Genomic DNA, 19,838 nt, shown 5'->3' on the forward strand with positions numbered 1-19,838 from the left:
CAGTCCTGGTTCTGGGCCTGGGTGGTAGCTGGGTTGGTCAGCCTGCCAGCTTTTCCTCCTCATCACCACCCAGGTGAGCTCTCCAGCACTGCCTTGAATAATTCACCCAATGATGCAAACCCTTAAGGGTTGCTAGGATTATTATTTTTTAAAATCTTACTTATTTTTGTTTCCTGTTTTTAACTCCCTGAAGGAAAATCCTTTCTTCTCTGATCCTAAGTTATACTCTAACAATCTCAGACTAGTAAAATATGTATGCTTTATACACACACACCACACACACACACACACACACACACACACACACACACACACACACACACCTAGGAAGCGAAACAAACAAACAAACAAAAAACCAAAAAAAGCCTGCATAATAAAATTCAGAGAGGGGACCATCCTAATCTGAAAGAGGTGGAGTTGACTGGCTGGTACACTTTTCTCCATGGCTCCAAGTAGCACCCTCTGTATAGGGTACCCCTCCTTGCTCTCCCATCAGCCACATTAGCGTCCTCTGTGTAGGGCACCCTTCCTTACTCTCCCCATCAGCCACATTAAGAATTCCTCTCTTGGTGCAGAATGGTGGGTCAAGGATATTAATTATGAATTGTTTCCCTTTCTGTGATGGTTGTATGGATGAGGGGAAGGCAGGAGGGACTAGGTTTTAATCACCTCTGCTGCTTTGAAAGAATTCCCACAGATGATCTTAGCTCCACAACATAAAGCAGCCCCCACCTGCACACCTCCTCCATCCCTGTGTGAAACGGAAGCCAGCCTGCCATGCCTGTGGGCTTTCACAGTGTGCTTATTGTGCAATTAAGAGAAATTCCTGTTGTTGCAGGGCCCAGGCCGTCTTGCTAGCAAGACAGTGAAAAAACAGGCATTAAGTTTAAGTCAGGCCTGCTGGTTTCCAGGCTGATTGGATTGTCTGTGGGGCTCAGTTTGCAGTGGGGTGCCTTTCCCTCTCCTAGCTCTAGTCTGTTCTGATGGGACTCTGGTGGGACCTTCATGGGAAATGGCCCGAAGGATCCAGATTTAAGCTGGCCCAGACCAAAGCTTCAGGCAAGGCTTGCTTTTCTTCCTCAATGATCTCCAGAGACCCACTCGTAGATGAGAGCTTCAAGTAGCTAAAAATGGCACTACCCCTTCAGTCATACAGTCTGTAGAAATGGGAGTCCCTTTCTTTTTATTTGTGGCACAACAGACTCATTTCTGTGCTTATTTCATAATCGCACGTAAAATGCACGAGCAGTTGGCACATACCATTTGTGTAAGAATGAGATGGGCCATTTGGAAACTAACTTTGACGCATGCAACCAATACCAGTGTATGATCAAAGTAATGAATTAATTTGGATCTATTTTATGTTTGCAGATGTCCTTGAGGGTTATAATGGGACAATTTTTGCATACGGACAGACTTCATCAGGAAAAACCCATACCATGGAGGTAAGTTTGCACTGTCAGTATCTGAGGTGGCTGGTGCTTTCAGCAAAGCTTGAGATGCATGTGACAGCAGCGATGGTTAGGTTGGGGAATTTAGGTAGCAGTGAGTAGCCAGGTAGTGGTGGCACAAACCTTTCATCTCAGCACTTGGGAGGCAGAAGCAGGTAGATCTCTGTGAGTTCCAGGACAGCCAGGACTGTTATACAGAGAAACTGTCTCGAAATAAATAAATGAATAAACCAAATTAGCCTACAGACATACTTTTATCTGACTTGCATGACATCTGTGTGTGTGTGTGTGTGTGTGTGTGTGTGTGTGTGTGTGTATAATTGCTGGCAGTCTTTAAAATGAGATAAGTACACAAAATTCTATTTTTTTCCACAATTCTGGTTTTTCCATTTTCTTAGATTGAACATTGACGATTTGTAGCACTGGATGGATTTTAGGATAGCCGAAACTGCTTTTTCCTAGAGCAGAAATCTCTATTGTCTTGTTCCATCTTTGTGGTCTTTTTTCTTTTCTTTATTTTCATTGCTTGGGCTTGAACTGGGGGCCTTGTGCATTCTAGGCAAATGCTTTGCCACTGAGCTATGCGCCTAGCTCTTGTCTGTCTTCTTAACATGTAGGTGGTTATCACTGAGAAGAGGCCACATACAGTATCTGTCAAAACAGCACCAGGGGTGGCTCTGTCCACCCTGTGTGTTGCAGCTGAAGTCTCCAGTAGGCCCCAGTGCACTTTACCCACAGCCACGGTGAAGATGGACTGATGTGCACCTTCTGATGTGAACTGGTGTGGGCCTTCTCCTGAAAGGTGCACACCCGGCCTGTGCAAGCCCTGGTAGGGATGGTCCCCCTGCTTTGACCGCACATCTTGGTTCTTCAGGCTGTCTTCCAAACAGGGACCCTTTATTGCCTGCTTTCCTGGGTTTTACCAGGGACCCCCGAAGGCCTCTGGTGCTGGATAATTTATCCAAAGGCTAGACCTACCTGACAGGTGAGGAGAGGTGAGAATGGTTATTTTATGAAACAGCACCGAATGAATATGGGGAATTCAGCTTACAAGCAGCAGGGTAGGATGAATCCTTAATCCTTCAAGCTGAGGTTTTTTTTTTTTTCATTATGAATCCCTCCTGGGAAGGGCAGCGAATCTCAGCTGCTGCAGAATAGGTTTAGCTCATGAATCATTCCTATTGAAGAGGAGATTTCAAAGGCAGGAGGCTAAAACCCTCAGAGCTCTGATGTTCTGTGCACTGATTTGAATTTGGGGTGGAGTGCTGGGGGATCTTGTTTCTGTGGTGTTGACTTTCTTCCGCCCATTTTGCAGAAGACAAAGTGATTTGGAGACTGTGCAGATTAAAGAAACACAAGGCAGAGACTGTTGCCCTAAACATGGGCTGTGTTATACAGTTTTCTCCACACCTTGCCACGCCCCCCCCCCCCCCCCCCCCCCCCCCCCCCCCCCCCCCCACCCCCCAGCAGTACATTCCAGGAGACCTGGGCTTAGTGTCCACACTCTCCACTTGGCCCCCCATCTGTCTCTCTCTTAAGGGCCCCCAGGTCCTTGATCTTGAAAGCACTAGCAAAGTTTAGTTGCATACTTTCCCAGCCCCACTTTTTCGGAAGATGGAGGATGGGGGGCGGCGGGGGGAGGGGGGATGGAGAGGAAGAAGGAGAGAGCATATTTTCAAGAGGTAGTCAATCAATTTTTAGGTTTTTGGAAAGTTAGTAAGGTGTGTGCAACATCAGAGAAAAACCCATTCCTATTTTGAATCCCCAGACTACTAGGGAATGCTTAAAAGAGTGAATTCTAAGTTTTGGGATTAATTTATCATTGAGAAATGTCGAATATTTGCTAAATGTCAGAAACTTAAAAAATTGTAGGCATTAAGAGAGACTGCCCTGCAAAAGAAGACTTTAGAGGAAAGTGGTGAGGTGTAGGTGATGGGGAGGAGGTGGGCCAAGCCTTCAGTGCTGGTTAAAGTGGGGACACCTTGTAAAATGAGTCTCTGGAGCCTTTGGTCCTTTGCAGTGTGAATTCAGCTCATCTGCCTTGAGCACACTTGTGGGGGACCTGAGAGGACCTGGATTCCACACTGATCTCATTTAAGTCCCCCAGATTCTGTCACCTAAGCATTTTTGTCAGTTGTCATGGGTTACTTCTTTGTTGTGTCTTTTGCCTGCAGCTGGAAGGAGTTGGCTGAATCCTTTCCCTGTCACCCAGCCCCCAGGCTGGCTCCTGTTTGTCTGTGGATGCTGGTAGACTAGAGGAAGGTAGGGGGTCTGCTAAGTGGAAACCAGAGGAAAGGGGTTGCTGCAAGCTGAACTCACAGACTGTAGGAAACAGAAATTCAGGAGCCTGAAATGCAATTAAATAAGAACTGCTCTGCAGGGTTTGTGTCTCCTCAAAGGAGGATTTTATATATTCAGAATTACACACAATGATCTTTCAAAGGCATTCAGAAGGGATGTTAGTTCCCTGAGTGAACAGCCTGCCACATTTTAAAGCAGTTTTTTTTTTAAATCCCCCTATTTTGGGTCCGGCATCCAGTGGTGTTACCTTTATCTTCTGTTATAGAGAACAACACACAATCCTCCATAAAATTGGAAAGATTAGCTTCTCATGATGCTGCATTTTAGGAGGATTTTCAGGTAAAATAGGATCCACTGGGTAATACTGGTCCCAAGGATGGTAGGCACTGTCATACAAGGACCATGGATTTGTCAGGAGAATATGCAGGTTCCTAGACAGGATGCTGGCCATTGGCTGCACACAAGCAGAGGGTAGAAGCTCTCTCATTGCTTGAATCTGCCTGAAGCTTGGAAGGCTGTTGCTTGGTTCCTGCACTCAGTGGCCCTCTTCAGAATGCGTGGGAGATGTGGGGGGGGGGCACCTTGTGGTTTTCCTTCTATACAGAGGGACATCTGGAGGCCATAGGAATCGTGTAGTCTTTGCGGCCACCTTGTAAACTAGCCTAATGATTCCTAACCAAATCAAGAGTGCATGGCGTTCACACACCGCAGGCCTCTTGCCTTCCCATCTACAGTGTTTGAGGAAACTGGAAGTCAACAAGGCCACTGGCAGAGAACAAAGAGAGTCTTGTTGAGTGGCCAGTGGGGAGCTATGTCTTGTTTCTCCTCTGTACCTGCTCCTGGAAGCCTATATTCACCTGGAAAAGTTTCTGAAGAGTCCTACAGAACACAGCTAGAAAGTGTTTGTTCTATTTGCTCCCTTGGGGGAGCAACACATAGCAGCTTACTCACTTGTTCCGTGACTCTCTTATCCTGGAGCCAGACTGTACTTTGGCTGTCTCTGATAGGGCATGCTTGGCCAGACCAGCCCTGCTGCCCACAACCTCTGTTCAGCCTACATCTCAATCATCCCACACAATCTGGGGGCTCCCAAGAAGCCATCTGTACTATTTCAGCTGCAAAAGCTTTCCTAGTCACCGAATTTACCTCTGTTCATAGCCTGGTGATCACGTTGTTTCAGGCATGTATGTTTCATCTGGAAGCAGTTAGCTTGGAAACAGTAAGATCTTTATATACATGTAGACACATACATACATACATATATACACTCACGTGCACACAGGCATTCCATATATATATTATACATACCCTTTCCATATATGTTGCACACAGACATTCTACATGTATCACACACATCTTCTACACACATAGGGTATAGACACAGACATAACACACTTATATGGAGGCACTCTACATATCCATATATATGCCACACACACATTCCATATCCACCACATAGACAGAACATATACCATACAGATGTCCTTCACATATATGTATCACAAACATATACATTATACCCCATATATATGTACACATACATGTATGTACGCACATTATAAATCTCTCTTCACACTGCCCCATAATAATGCATATCTCACATGCATTATACCTTCCTATATATCACACATATATTCCATATTTATATACACACTTGCCATATACTATTTAATATCATACACACACACACTCCCTGCCCCGGGTTATTTTGGCAGGCTGATTTTAAGTCAAGAATCAATAAAAGGTGATCTGTTGGGAGAGAACCATCTAGGAAAACACATTTGAGTTAATTATAAATGACTTTTAGATTACCGATTATTCTTCTTTGGTAGAGGACCACTGAGAAGAAGCTAAAGGGTTAGCATGGATTATTCAAGAGCCCTGGAGGTTTGGGTAGAAAAGACTTTTGATTAACTGAGTGGGGCAGTGAAATTTAACTGGAAGAAAATCTTTCTTCTTATCCTAGGAATCTTTTCTTCTGATAGTCTCTACAGTGTAGAGCATGTGGCCATGTCCATTTGATAGTCTCTACAGTGTAGAGCACGTGGCCATGTCCATTTGATAGTCTCTACAGTGTAGAGCATGTGGCCATGTCCATTTGATAGTCTCTACAGTGTAGAGCATGTGGCCATGTCTGTTTTGTTTATGACGGGCTTTGTGATTTAAATGTGGTCAAGCTTGAACCCCAAGTATCAGTTATTCAGTGCTGTTTTCCTAAGATAAAGTGCGGTAATAGTCTGGAGTAGAACATTGTTTTAGGACTTCTGAGGTCAAGCTAACCCCACCCCCACTTAGAGAGAGCCTCTTGGGAGGTGCATGTTGTAATGCTAACATTTATTGAGTCCTTGTGCTGGTAGACACCATGTATTCTATTGAACTTAAACTCTGCTCTAATTTCATTCAGTAAGTACTTTGCTAAGTCTCCCTGAGCGTTAGGCCAACACTATTTTTAATGTGTCTAGAACCAAACTAAAACACAATGTAAAGACATCATCTGATTTATTGTTCATAGGTGAAGCGTGCCAGAATAGCCAGATAAGGGAGTAGTCAGGCATGTCTGATTCTGCAACTGTATTCCTTTTTCATAGAGTAGAATGTCAGCAGAAATTATGACACCAAGTTCTTGGTGTCATGTCTTTAGTGCCTCTGTCCATGTGGGTTCTTGCTTTTAAAGCAAACTCAGATGTTGACTTGGAAGTCCCTGAGGAGCGTGCTGTGTGACAGAGGCCTGAAGTAAAGGAGGATTGAGGAAAACAAAGTTGGCCTCATGGCACTAGGCAGCTGAGGACCTGGTACCTGAGTCTGATTTGAAAAGGTGTTGGGCATCCCCACAGATCGAGGAGAAAACTGGCTTTTGGGTTAGTCCTAGAGGTTTACAACTTCCAAAAAGTCTAAAAACCTCTTCAAGTGAACCATCACTGCAGACTTGCAGGCTGTGTTCGTGGACACTCAGGTTGTTGAACGTGTCTGAGAGGACTTGAATATTCAAGAGAAGATTCTGTGGAACTGTGTACCTTGAGGTCACACCAAAACCATGGCTTTAAATCCTTCAGGATCCCTTTAGTAGGAATTGTAGGCTATTGTCTCTCCCATTCTCTCCATTCCTTCCAGTGAGTGGTCCCAGGGCTTCCCACATCCCCAGCCATTATGACACCTTTTGAGAGACTTCCTAGGTGGAAAAAGAAATTCTGGGCATTAAAAGTGGATTTAGTAATGTTCAAAGAGAGTATTTATCCTGCTACCTGCTAGGTAAAATGAATTAAAGTGGTGGAAAACAACAACAACAATAACAACAACAACAATCCAGGCTGAGAATTATAGATTTCAAAAAGAAATCGATGGAATGGATTTTCTTGTCTGGTCTGAAAATGATCCTCACTTTGAGAGTGAGGATTTTAGAAATTTTTGAACCATGATTAATGATCCATTCTCAGGATGACTTTATTCAGGATTAGCTTACCTGGATGGGTTGGTTCTGGCTAATTTGTAAATATTGCAAGTTAAACTAAAGCAGGCTCATTCCCTCTCCCACCTTCCTCCTTTTCACCCCCTCCTGCTTGTGAGTTTGGATTTGCAAGGGAGGGCCGATGGTGGGCTGACACACACAGCCAGGACAGCCCTCTGCTGGATACAAAGGGAAACATGGTGAGTAGTTAGGTAGATCCCCAAAGAGCCAACAGCCCTTGTGTGGTTGCTTCCTCTTTCGTTGGTTCTGTTGAAGAAGCCCTGGGTTGAGCCGAAACTAATGCCCATTTCTAGCCCTCCTCACCAATCATTCTAGAAATTTCTGTTTGGTGTACAGGACCAAAGCAAAACATGACCCACAAAATCAACTTGGATTTTACAGATTAAATGGCATTATTTGAGAAAGGCAGGCTCCTATTCCTCTCCTATGTATTTCCCAACACTCTTTTGACTGCCTGTGTGTATTTTCTACTCATAGGGGAAATTGCATGATCCTCAACTTATGGGTATTATACCGAGGATCGCACATGACATCTTTGATCACATCTATTCCATGGATGAGAACCTGGAGTTTCACATCAAGGTGAGTGCTTTTAACTAAGAACAAGACAGGACACTAGTCCTAAGTCACATTTCCCAGTCTTCCTCCTTTCAGATAGATATAAAAGATGGTCTCTTTTAATTCAAATGCTATTCTGTGGGAAGCAGAACCTACCATTAATGATTTAGGTCAGTACCAAGCTTTTGGAGTGGTTTGCTTGAAATAGCAATATAAGGAAAGTATAAGCCCCCTTTATGGTGGAATCATCTTACTCATTGCCTGAATTCTCCCTACTTCCCTATGCCTTTACTGAAGATAGGCCAGGAGTATGTCTGTGTGTGGGTTAGGACACCATTCCCCAATATGAATTCCATGGAACACAATCCCTTGTGTTATCAACAGGGACGCTGCCAGAGAAAAGCATCATATGGCCAAATAAACTTGGAGAATACTTTGTTGAGCAGTGCTAACCTTAGTACAAGGTTGTGGTGGTATTGTGTTCCCCATTGTGCATGCTAATAAATTTATCTGGGGTCAGAGAACAGGACGGCCACAATATTAAACATAGAGGTTAGGCAGTGGTAGCACATGCCTTTAATCCCAGCACTCAGGAGGCAGAGCCAGTCGGATCTCTGTGAGTTCAAGGTCACATTAGAAACAGCCAGGCATGGTGACACTCGCCTTTAATCCCAGGGAGTGATGGTAGAAAGTAGAAAGGTATATAAGGCGTGAAGACCAGAAACTAGCAGCATTTGACTGGTTAAGAATTTGGCTGGTTAAGCTTTTAGGCTTTGAGCAACACAGTTCAGCTGAGATTCATTTGGATGAGGACTCAGAAGCTTGCAGTCTGAGGAAACAAGCCCAGCTGAGGAACTGGTGAGGTGAGGAAGCTGTGGCTTGTTCTGTGTCTCTGATCTTCTAGCAGTCACCCCGATACCTGGTCCAGGTTTGTTTTCATTAATCAGAACTTTTAAGATTCCTGCTACACAAGGTCACATGCTGTCTTGACTAATGTGACTCTCAAAGGGAATGCACACTCCCCATTCCCCTGTATGTGGCTCCTTCTTCCCTCTTTGAGAAGTGTTGGAAGGGAATGAATCCTCTTACCCTTTTCCTTTTCCTCCTTGTTACTATTTTATTTTAACCCAGAACCACTAATCTTGTTTAAGTTGGAATTGAAAGGGAGATGTCTATTCTATTATTATAGCAATTAAATCATAAAATTGGAACTTTGTAAATCCTGGAAGAGCTACTTGTTTAAGCAGAGAGACATATCATATGGTAGAAACTGTGTGGCTGGTGTGGGGCAGGCCGTGGAGATCAGATAATTCCAGCCTTGGATTTTCCTTTCTTTTAAAGTAAAAAAACAAAAACAGAAAATAAAAAAACAAAACAAAACAAATAACAAAAAACCAACCAATTGAGATATAGTTCATATGGTATAAAATTAATCCTTCAAGAACATAATTTTGTAGAGTTTAGTAATTCTCTAAATTGTATAGTCATCATTGGTCTATAAGTCTTTCTGTTTGCACCACCCTGAAACTGCACCTTCTCTTCAGCACTTCCACTTGCCTCCTTCTCTGATTCCAGATGACTTCTCTGGTTTGTTGGGAGGGTCTTGAATGTTTCCAAGTCGGTGTTCTCTTCTGAAGGGGTTCACTGGCCAATCTAGAGCAGTCCCTGCCCGTTTGTTGTATTCCAGTATAAACACAATGTCTGGTTCTCCATCTTTGTGACTAGAGGTGTTGAAGGGAGGAGAGACTGTTCTAAGGAGGCTTAGAGCTGGATAGATCCGTGGTCCTGAAAGCTTGAACATATGAACATCAGTACGTTTGACACCGTGGGTTAGTCACGAGGAAGCTGGAGCTCAGATATAGACAGATGGTCCAAATAGACCCTCACCCCAAACTGATACTTAGCACCTTTTGTTTGTATTAGGGTTTTTTTCTGCGCTGGTGAGGTGGCTCAGTGGGTAAAGGCATTTGCTGCCAAGCCCGACAACCCAAGTTTAATGCCTGAGCACCACATGTGGAAGAAGAGAATGGACTCCCACGGGTCATTCTCCACATGTGCACCCGGGCTCAGGCCCTTCCCACCCCCAAACAAAATAAATAAATGAATGCAGCAATCAAACATTTTCAACCACTCCCCTTATTTCTTTCTACAACAAACTGTTCCTAAATTTACATTCCAAAGGGCCATTGCTGGCTGTTTGCCCAATTATGAATTACATCCAGCACATCACGTGTGGCCGAGTTGGTGAAAGCTTGCTTTTTTTCCCTAGCAGGCTTCCTTATGTCTGAGGCTACAGAGCTTGTTGCTTTGATGGGATCTAGATTTAGAGGCTTAGTGCTTCTTTAAGACTGTTTATTCCGACACACTTTAAACTACTGCAGAGGTCTTAAATGATAATCCTGAATAAGATGTTAAACCAATTATTTCCCTGGAACTAGTGTCTTGTGTCAGAATCTTATTATGATTAAGAACAGCTCTGGCTTGAAATGGTGGGGGAAGGGAAGAACACTTTCTCCATCTCTAGAGTTAAATCTTATGTGCAGGTTCCCATTGTGCATTTCATAGTTGAACTTGCTTTTCTGTTAATAAGAATGGTAAGTGGCTAAATTAGCTGTATGGACTCTGCATTCTGAATTTACATGCTAACAGACTAAACCAAAAAAGGCTCCATTAAGGCAGCATTAAAAATCTGCTCCTCAGTACATCCCACAAAGGTTTGAAATGTCCAGGAGAGATGGAATGAGGAGTTGGGCAGATGAACAGGCAGGTGTTATTAGAGGTACAGGTACCCAGGAGCAGATACCACGATGCCCAGCTGCTTATAGATTTCAAAGCAAGAATCTCAAAGCTGCTGGGAACTGGGAAGTGGGTGGTTCCAGATGGCAGCACACAAAGGATAATGAGCCAGAGCTAAGCTGGGAGAGACATTAGTGCCAGGGCAGAGGTGTCTTCATATTCCTCAAATTAGAGGTAGGGTTTGTCCAGTCCTGAAGTTTTACCTGAGTAGGTGGAGCCCAGCTTTCCAACAGTCATAATCATGGCTGGCCTAGCGATGGGATATATCCTGAGAAATCTGTAAGACAGGTTTATCATTCTGTAAGCATCATAGATAACTTATACAAAACAAGGAATCCGTGATATCACGACAGCATGATCTTATGGGACTGCTACCATATATGCGGTCTGTTGTTTAATGTCATTATGTAGCCCACATCTGTATTTTTCATTTGCTTGGTGTTCAGCTAAGGTAGAACTTGTGTCCTCTTGTAAGAGGTTGTCTAGCACCTGAGTGGAGCCCAGAGGAGCCAAAAGTGTGGAGCTAGAGAGGGGTCCACGTGTGACAGATGCTTAGTCTCAGTGAGCAAGCAGGAGGAACACATGAGAGGTGCCTACAGCTCTGTGCTCAGGACTGTGACCTTCACTTGGTACCCCCTTTTCTCAGCCACAGCAAAAGCTTTCGTGAGTTTAGTAGTAATGCTTTTGAAATGTGGTATGGCATTTATAGTCCAATTTCAATTTCTCTTTAACTAGGTTTCCTATTTTGAGATCTACTTGGACAAAATAAGGGACTTGCTTGACGGTAAGCTGTGTTTGCTCTATAATTGAAGTCCAAGACGGGGGTGAGAGGAGTTAGGGCCCTTCTGCCTGGGCAGCTGATGACAATTTAGAGAGATGTTTGCCTTCAGGCTGTGTGCTCTTCGCAGCCACAGTTTAACTTGCAAATTGTGAAAGAATAGACTTGTTTGTCTTCTGTAAGCATTGCTGTTCTTCTTGCAATCCAGGGTTTTTAACTTTCCTTTTCTTCTTTGCATGCCATCATTTTGTCACTACAGTGTCCAAAACCAACTTGGCTGTTCATGAAGATAAAAACAGAGTCCCCTATGTAAAGGTATGGGAAGAGCTGGGGGGATGCAGCCGACTTCTCTCTAGTCACTGTCCAAATAGTTATTACGTGAGAGCTCTTAGAGTATCCAAAGCCATTGTTAGCCCCAAGCCTTATCTATAATATTGATCTGCTGCAAAAATCAACATTTAGCTTCTTCAATCATAGCTTTCCTGCATGTAAATTATTTTTATTATTTTTTGGTCCTGAGGAATCTAACCTGGTGCTTAAACTATGTATAAGCTGTGAGCTATTATACCCAGCCTTCTTGATGATAGCTATTATTTAAATATTACTATTTAGTATTGTTCATCTTAAAGAAGTTTGGGGATTGAATGATATGGTCTGTGCTTTCTACCTCACAGAAGTCTATGGTAGTAGCATCCTGTCTACTCTGTTAATGACTGAAATGGTAAATAATGACGGAAGGTGAGGAAATGCATTTCCATTTCTTCCCTTCTCATAGATTTTTCTCCTTGGACTTTCTGCCTTCTGAAAGTATTGCTGTAGGGTATGAACATGAGCTTAAAAAGCATTTCCCCCAGCTTTACATCTAGTTTTCCCAGAGCTAACTCCTACTTCTCTTTAATGTAGAATCCAAGCCCGGGGCAAGGAGGAAACGCTGTAGGGCAGCATCACACTCTTTCTGTTTATCGTACCTGTAGAAAAGAAATGGAGGAGGTGTAGCTGCTTCCACATGCACTTGCTTTCCAGTTGTTGTAGTAGCCAACCTGACCTGCTTTTGACTCTTGCAGGGGTGCACCGAGAGGTTTGTGTCGAGCCCCGAGGAGGTCATGGATGTGATAGATGAGGGCAAAGCAAACCGACATGTGGCTGTGACAAGTAAGTGCAGTGGTGACGTTTGTGCCATCTGTGTAGGATGGCTGGGTGATGAGGCACATGTGATGCTTGCATGGGAAGGCAGCAGAGAGCTGTGAGCAGACAGACTCTGACCCATGTGCAATGTGAGTGTTTGCACTACTCTGAGGTCTTGGAGTGTTGGGTCAGAGTCCTTGGGTTCTGATAAAAGGTTTAAAAAAAAAAATCGGAGCTAATGAATTCATGTCACACACAAGGGAAAGCTATTGGGCTTCTTCCTCTGTAGAAGGGGAATAAATGCAAAGGGGGAGTCAGAGGAGAGCTGGTAGCTCCCCCCAAATCCCTCCAGCACACGCTTACAGTAGATGCACTCACAGAAGCTAACGTGCCAGGCATCTTCTGCACCGGTGTCCCCTCTCTGGGAGCTGCACGTGTATACTGGAGCAGCAGAGACTCGGGCTATCGCACTAGGGGTTCGAACAAAGAAGTCTAAGTTCCCACAGAGCTGAAGGACCTAAGAATTTCTAGTTTGGAGGAGGAAAAAAAAATTCAAGAGAGGATGTATGGGCAGTGCAGTACATAGATGTTCCGGGTTCTAATGCTGAGGAAAATGTGATGTGCCACTGGGGCTAGGGAGACAGGTTCACCCAACTCTCAGGAGAATCCCCAACAGCTGCCCCAGGTGAAGCCTGCTGCCAAGGGAGGGAGCGGAGTCACTGTATAGAAGAGGTTCAAGCACCAGCAGAGGACTGGTCCAGACACTTCTAGGAGCTGATCTAAGGCTCCTCCTTGATGGGCTCCAGGTCTGTGATCCAGAACTGAAATTCTTCTCTAGCCCACAGCTTGTCAGATGACGCTCATGGATGTGGCAGCTTTCAGAGCTGACCTACGCTTGAATACAGTTCAGGAAAACACTGATTCTGTCTGTTCTGCCTGAAACTCGCATGTGCACAGCGAAACTTTCTCACTGTGTTTCTTAAATTGGCAGCCATGAATTATTCATGGTGTCCCAGAATTGGCTGCCGGAGCTCCAGAGCTGAGGGTCCAGGATGTTACTAGTGTGCTTGTCATTTTGGCAAGGTTTATTCCACATTATTCATTTGTGAGTGAGTGTGTGTATGTGTGTGGGTGCGTGCGTGTGCTCATGCGTGCCTGTGTGTACATGTACATGTGGAAGTTAGAAAACAACTTTGGGGAGCTGATTCTCCCTAACATGTGGGCCCTGGAAATTGAACTCAGACGTCGTCAGGCTTGACAGCAAGCATCGTTTCCCTTTGAGTCAGCTCAGCAGCTCCTGCTCCTATTTTAGTGTGCTAAGTATAGTTAACAGCGCTCTGTTGTTGAGTCCATTTGTATTGTGGGCAACATGCCACCATCTGTCCCCTGCTGAGACCTGAACTCGGGTTCTCACCCTTCACAGCATCAGCTTCGCTAACTGTCCATCTCCACAGCTCCTGTGTTGAGTTTCCAGATCAGCCTGACTGACTGTTCAGGATGTTGTGAGATTCTGTATGAACTTTAAAATTTTAGGATAGATGCTTTTATTTCTGTGTAAAGTATCATTGAGGTTTTGCTACAGTTGTATTGCCTAGATTATTTTGGCATATATATATATATATATATATATATTTGGTTTTTCGAGACAGGGTTTCTCTGTGCAGCTTTGCGCCTTTCCTGGAACTTGCTTTGGAGCCAGGCTGGCCTCGAACTCACAGAGATCCGCCTGCCTCTGCCTCCCAAGTGCTGGGATTACAGACGTGCGCCACCACCCAGCAATTTTTATCTGTTCTTTATGGGTATCTATGTGTGGTGTGTGTAAGCAGGATCACATGTGGGCAGGTCCATGTGCATGTTGTGTGAAGGCCTGAAGTTGATGTTGGCTGTCTCTTTGGCTCCATCCTCACATTTTATTTTGATTGCGGCAGCCTCTCTCACGGACACAGAACTTAGCAGTTCTAGCTAGTCCAGCAGGCTTGCTTGCTCTGGGCTCCTCTGTCTCCGCCTCCCCAGGGCTAGGATTGCAGATGGCTGCTGGGCCTGCCCAGCTTTTACATGAGTTCTGGGACACAAACTCCAGTTCTCACACTTATATGGCAAAGTTTCATCTTTTAAAGCTGTCTCCTCAGCCCCAATTTTGATGTCTTAACACTATGTAATCTTTTAGTAAATTATCATGGGGTTCTATTTCCATTCATCTGTATTTTAAGCAACATTTTGCAGCTTTTGTCTAAAAAATATCATTTTCTTTAAGTTCATCCTTAAGTATTTTATCCTTTCTATTGCTATTGTAAAAAGATTGTTTTCTCAATATTTCTGGTCAGGGATTGTTAGTAATATATAGAAACATAAATGCTCTTTACATGTTGACTTTGTACCCTGCAACGTTGCTAAATTTGGTTGTTGTGACTTTTTTAGGGGGTGGGTTTTCTAGACAGAAATTCTCAGTATAGTCCTGGCTGTCTTGGAACTCACTCTGTAGACCAGGCTGGCCTCAAACCTAGAGATCTGCCTGCCTCTGCCTCTGCCTCCTGAGTGCTGGGATTAAAGGCCTGGCATTTGGGATTTTTAAAATGGGATTCCAGAGTTTTTAGGAACAATCTAGTAAGATATTTTTGGGGAGATGGTGAAAGTTGATGGGACACTTGCTGGGCTATGGTGGAAAATGAAGCGTTTTTCCTGGTACTCTGACCTAATGAAGTACATTTAATCCTTGAGGCCTCTCTGTGTTTAACATGGGTTATAGAGGTGTGTGTCTGAATCTTCCTGGAAATACGTTTATGGTAGTCCTGGTAATCCTTGAGGCCTCTCTGTGTTTAACATGGGTTATAGAGGTATGTGTCTGAATCTTCCTTTAAGTATGTTTATGACAGTCCTGGCAATACCTGTAATGCACATGAGTAGGACAAAGTATATCAGACGCTACACTGTCCACGGGACTGTCAAGGAAGCTGTGAGCTTCTTGGTGAGTGAGACTGGTGTAGGTTGTGAGAGACAGGGCTTCTGGCAGACCCTGAGACACTGTCATTTTAAACTTCTCAACAAGAATATTAGGTTAATTCCTTTGTTACTTGAAGACATATGTAAATATGCACAATGCCCCTTCCTGCATTCACCAGTGACATCAGCTGGATCTCTAGAATGAGGGTTTTGTTTTGTTTTGTTTTTTTGAAAGAAGAAACAGCGGCTTCAGATACATTCTGAAATTAGCTGAACTACCTGCAGAGAATTGCAAGAGTGGGACATGACTGGTTGTGTTTTCAGGACCGGAGGGTGGCTGCCTCTGCTCATGTGCTCTCTGTGGGGCAGTGAACCATTTTTCATTTCAGACATGAACGAGCACAGCTCGAGGAGTCACAGCATCTTCCTGATTAACATTAAACAGGAGAACGTGGAGACTGAGAAAAAACTCAGTGGGAAGCTGTATTTGGTTGATTTGGCTGGGAGTGAAAAGGTAACTGGCTCTGATTTATATTATCTATAATTTCCCCCTGTTATTTGCTCAGGTGTACAGTTGTATAATTTTTGTGCCTTTTGCTCCCTGGTTTTTAAAGAGGTTTCAAATGTTGAGGCATGGTACTGTTAAGTTTCTTGGTTTTCTCATTTTCTTTTCTGGTCCAAAAGTTCCCTTTTTGTGTTGGAGGGATGTATTTCAAAGGCTCGTGCTCATTTTTGCTTAGTAGGGCCTGTGGCATTAAGCAGGGTTAATATGACTTAGCCTGGCAAGGCAGCTGTACGAAAGTGGGAGGGGCTGGCTCTCTTAGGATGGAGGGAGCTGTCTGTTGTGTAGACTCCAGTAGGCTAGGAAGGGCCCTGCCATTGGCACATGGTGGCTCCGTTTCTGCAGCTTTGCCTTGCTGAGGAAAGGTCTGGAACCTGGGCTCTCCTAGTGTTCCAGTTCTCCTGGGAGTGGGTCTGCAGTGAGAGTCTCAGGTGAGTGACATTGGTTCCTCAGGCTATGAAGCCTTCTTTGGTTTGGTTGTGACTCTCTTTACACACCTGGACTCAATTCTGTGCCCCCAGGAACTGGCTAAGACCACATCCGGAATCACCACTTTCCCCTCCCAGTCCCCTGCACAGCGCCAGGGGATGTTCCCACTGCCGTACTCTGGCAGGACACAACCCCTTTAGACAGCATCATAGAGCTAGTACACACATGCACAATGCCCCCTCCTGCATTCATCAGTGACATCAGCTGGATGTCTCCATCAGTCTGCCTAGCTGTACAGGTGATTGCCATTGACTGTCACTTAATGCCTCACACTGCTAAGTTCATGACCTCTAACCATGGCCACGAGCATTCACGTAAGTCATGGCTGTTCGAATTGTTCTCTTACTTGCCTTTGTCCCAAGAGGAAAAACATGGGCTATTCTTGGCTGGGCAAATGTTCTCAAATGTTCTATGTGTGAGCTGGCCACGTTCTTGATCACTTATCAGGATGAAGGGGGCACATCGTTCAGCTCTAGCCTGACCACTGGCTTGACTGCCATGCCCGGTACAGGCCTGTGCAGAGAGCCATGTGGAGATGAGTTCTTTAGAACTGAAATACCCCTGACACCTGCCTCCTGCTGGCAGTTGGCACTTCTTGCTAATGGCATTTACAAGCTATTTCAAGTGTCTCTCCTGGAGATTTGTTTGTTCCTGTCTGTTTTCCTTTTCCCTAGATGAATCCATATGAATGCACTATCTTGAGAACAGAGCTCTGGGCTTTAGTTCCCATTACCCCAGAGAGCCATCCATCCTTCCCTTAGGCTGGCGGAGGGACATCTCTGGAGCTCATTGTCCTTGCCTGCCAAAGGAGGTGATACATAGATAGTCCCTGCTCTGAATAGTTCACAGAGTTAAGATGCTCACATGAGAGATCATCTAAAAACTCCTGTAATAGGCCGCTGCTTTTTGTGGCCCATCACTCCACGATGTCTCTGTGGGCAAGCAAGCTGCCCTCTACAGTTCCAGGACAGAAGAAGTCTGTCCTATTTTCAGAACCCCCCCCCAAAAAAAGCATTCTCCTCTGTTATTGGGGGCAGGGACTCACCTTCATATGTATTTGAAGTCCATCTTCGTTCAGTTTAAAGTTATGTCTCCTTTCCTTTTTTTAGAGAGCAGCTGTTGACTCTGTAGCTTCTGCCTAGGCAGCCAGGACAACCCTTATTGAGTCTTGTCTCTGCCTTAAAAAAATGACAGGATTTGTAAACCTCTCTACCTAGAGGAAATGCTGTAAATGTGAAATTATCTGTACTAATGCAGTAGAGGAGGCACCATGTGTGGAGGGCTGTAGAAGCAAACCAAATTTACAGTGTAAGACATATATCCTTGTCTTTCTGCATCTCCCTAAGTCTTTTTAGATACCCCTCCCTCCCTCCTTGGTTCAGAAAGAAGCAGAGAAGGAATAGAGTCAGAACACCCTTTCTTTAGTCCTTTGCCTGAAACCAGGGCTTGTAAACGTTTCCCTCGCTGTGCCCTGCTGGACCCCATCCAACTGGGAGGCTGTGGTTTAGTTCCCCAGGACCTGGCTCACCGTGGTGACAGCACTTTGGGAGCCTGGTTTTCCTGGATGGATGTCCCCCGGGGAAGTATCTGCAGTTTTCCCGCTTGAGACATTTCAGCCATTCCACTAAAACCCAATTGAGAGGAAAATGACAGCAGGAGAGATCAGATCCGCAGCCTGGGGCTCCAGGGACAGCTGGATCACTATGATTCTTACTCACTTCATTCCCTGCCTCCCTGGAGGGTCTGCCTGCTGCCCCCACGCCAGTTTGCATTTTCTGTTCTGTGCTGTCCCTGCCCTCACCGCTTTCTCTGTCCCCTGGTAGGTCAGCAAAACCGGTGCCGAGGGAGCTGTTCTCGATGAAGCTAAAAACATCAACAAGTCTTTGTCTGCTCTTGGAAACGTGATCTCTGCCTTGGCAGAAGGGACAGTAAGTAATCCTGTCACCATCTATTAAATAGTGTTACGGGAAGCTGCCTTTGGGGTTTGTGTGTTCTCTTTGCCACACATCCCAGACATTCATTTGTTTTCCTCTTTGGAAGAGAGCAGAGGGATTCCTGGCTGGGGCGCTTGTTGCTGGGAGATCCACTCTACTAGAAAGTATGAATGGTGATGCTAACTTCCAATGACATGGGTCACTGAATGGACATTCTTTGGCAAGATCCGAAGACCTGGCTGCAAATTCTTATTCCACATGTTTCTAAGTTTGGCTTGCTTGCTTCTGTAGTTTTTCTTTGAATGGGCTGTCAGAACCAATACTCCTTTTCTTAAATAGAAAACACATGTGCCATACCGGGACAGCAAGATGACTCGGATTCTCCAGGACTCTCTGGGTGGGAACTGCAGGACCACAATTGTCATTTGCTGCTCTCCTTCAGTCTTCAATGAAGCTGAAACCAAGTCCACGCTGATGTTTGGACAGAGGTGCGTGTGGGGTCTCAGAACCCATGCTCTGAGCCACGAGATAGGTCTTCGGTGTGGATGGCTTGGGGCAATGGACAGAGGGGCAAATAATTATTACATTGCCTCTAGCAGATGATCTGTAAACTTGAGGCATTACTTTCTGAGGCATTACTTACTGAGGCCACAGGGATTATGTTTTTAGTAGTGGTCAGGAGTGCGACTATTGGAAGAATGATGTTAAACAAAGCAAAACAAAACACCCTACTTGTTGCTACTTTCGTTCTTCATGGACTTGAAGCTTAGCCTTTAGCGCTATACAGTTTCACATACGTAAATCTGAAGATCGAGAACTACCTTTAACTGGAACCTGGAATCCATTGCAAAGCTGTTCATAAAAACAATTAGAAAGTTAGATAAAGATAGAGTAGAGGCATAAATAATAGAGGAAAGAAATCAGATGCATTAACTCTGAGGATGGAAGGCCTGGGGTGTATTTGGAGGATAGGGGTGGAGGATGACCACCTTCTCACTGTTTGAAAGGCCTGAGTCAACATGCCCTGCTTCTGCAGGTTTTAGCGATGGGTGGGCATGAAGAGCTTGGTGATGAACACAATCTTCCCATGTGTACGTGGAGTCTTACCTTCCTTGCCTTTCTTAATGCACTGTTTTCCACCATGCCCAGCTGCCCACAGCTGGCCTCCTTTAGTCTTGTTTGCTTAGTTTTCCAGACCCTGTCTTCTCAGCTGTGCTTCTTGGGGGGTTGGTTACCTAAACCTGTGATGCTGATGTTTTGGGTGATCTGAGCATCTTTGGTGCTCATGGGACTGAACCGGGACAGATGTTGTGAGATTTGGATTATCCTACCATTGTTACAGTCAATGTTAGTAGCTGAGGAGCTGTGTCTGTAGCCCTTACTGCCTTGGTGTTAGTGGGCTTTAGCAGGGTTAGTGCACCCCTGCTTTAGTCCCAGG

General features: G+C 44.8%; 1 protein-coding gene across 1 annotated transcript in view; it reads left to right on the plus strand.

The window, feature by feature from the left end:
- The window catches only part of Kif5c (kinesin family member 5C), a 157,774-nt gene that overhangs the window by 55,294 nt on the left and 82,642 nt on the right, over positions 1–19,838 (plus strand). Inside the window, exons 3-10 of the mRNA XM_036183832.1 lie at positions 1,372–1,445; positions 7,696–7,800; positions 11,308–11,356; positions 11,610–11,665; positions 12,415–12,502; positions 15,805–15,929; positions 18,290–18,394; positions 18,740–18,888. Coding sequence (XP_036039725.1) covers positions 1,372–1,445; positions 7,696–7,800; positions 11,308–11,356; positions 11,610–11,665; positions 12,415–12,502; positions 15,805–15,929; positions 18,290–18,394; positions 18,740–18,888 — 751 coding nt within the window. The remainder of the gene's footprint in view (positions 1–1,371; positions 1,446–7,695; positions 7,801–11,307; positions 11,357–11,609; positions 11,666–12,414; positions 12,503–15,804; positions 15,930–18,289; positions 18,395–18,739; positions 18,889–19,838) is intronic.

This window comes from Onychomys torridus, chromosome 4 (genome assembly GCF_903995425.1).
Source record: "Onychomys torridus chromosome 4, mOncTor1.1, whole genome shotgun sequence".
In the NCBI taxonomy this organism is placed as follows: domain Eukaryota; kingdom Metazoa; phylum Chordata; class Mammalia; order Rodentia; family Cricetidae; genus Onychomys; species Onychomys torridus.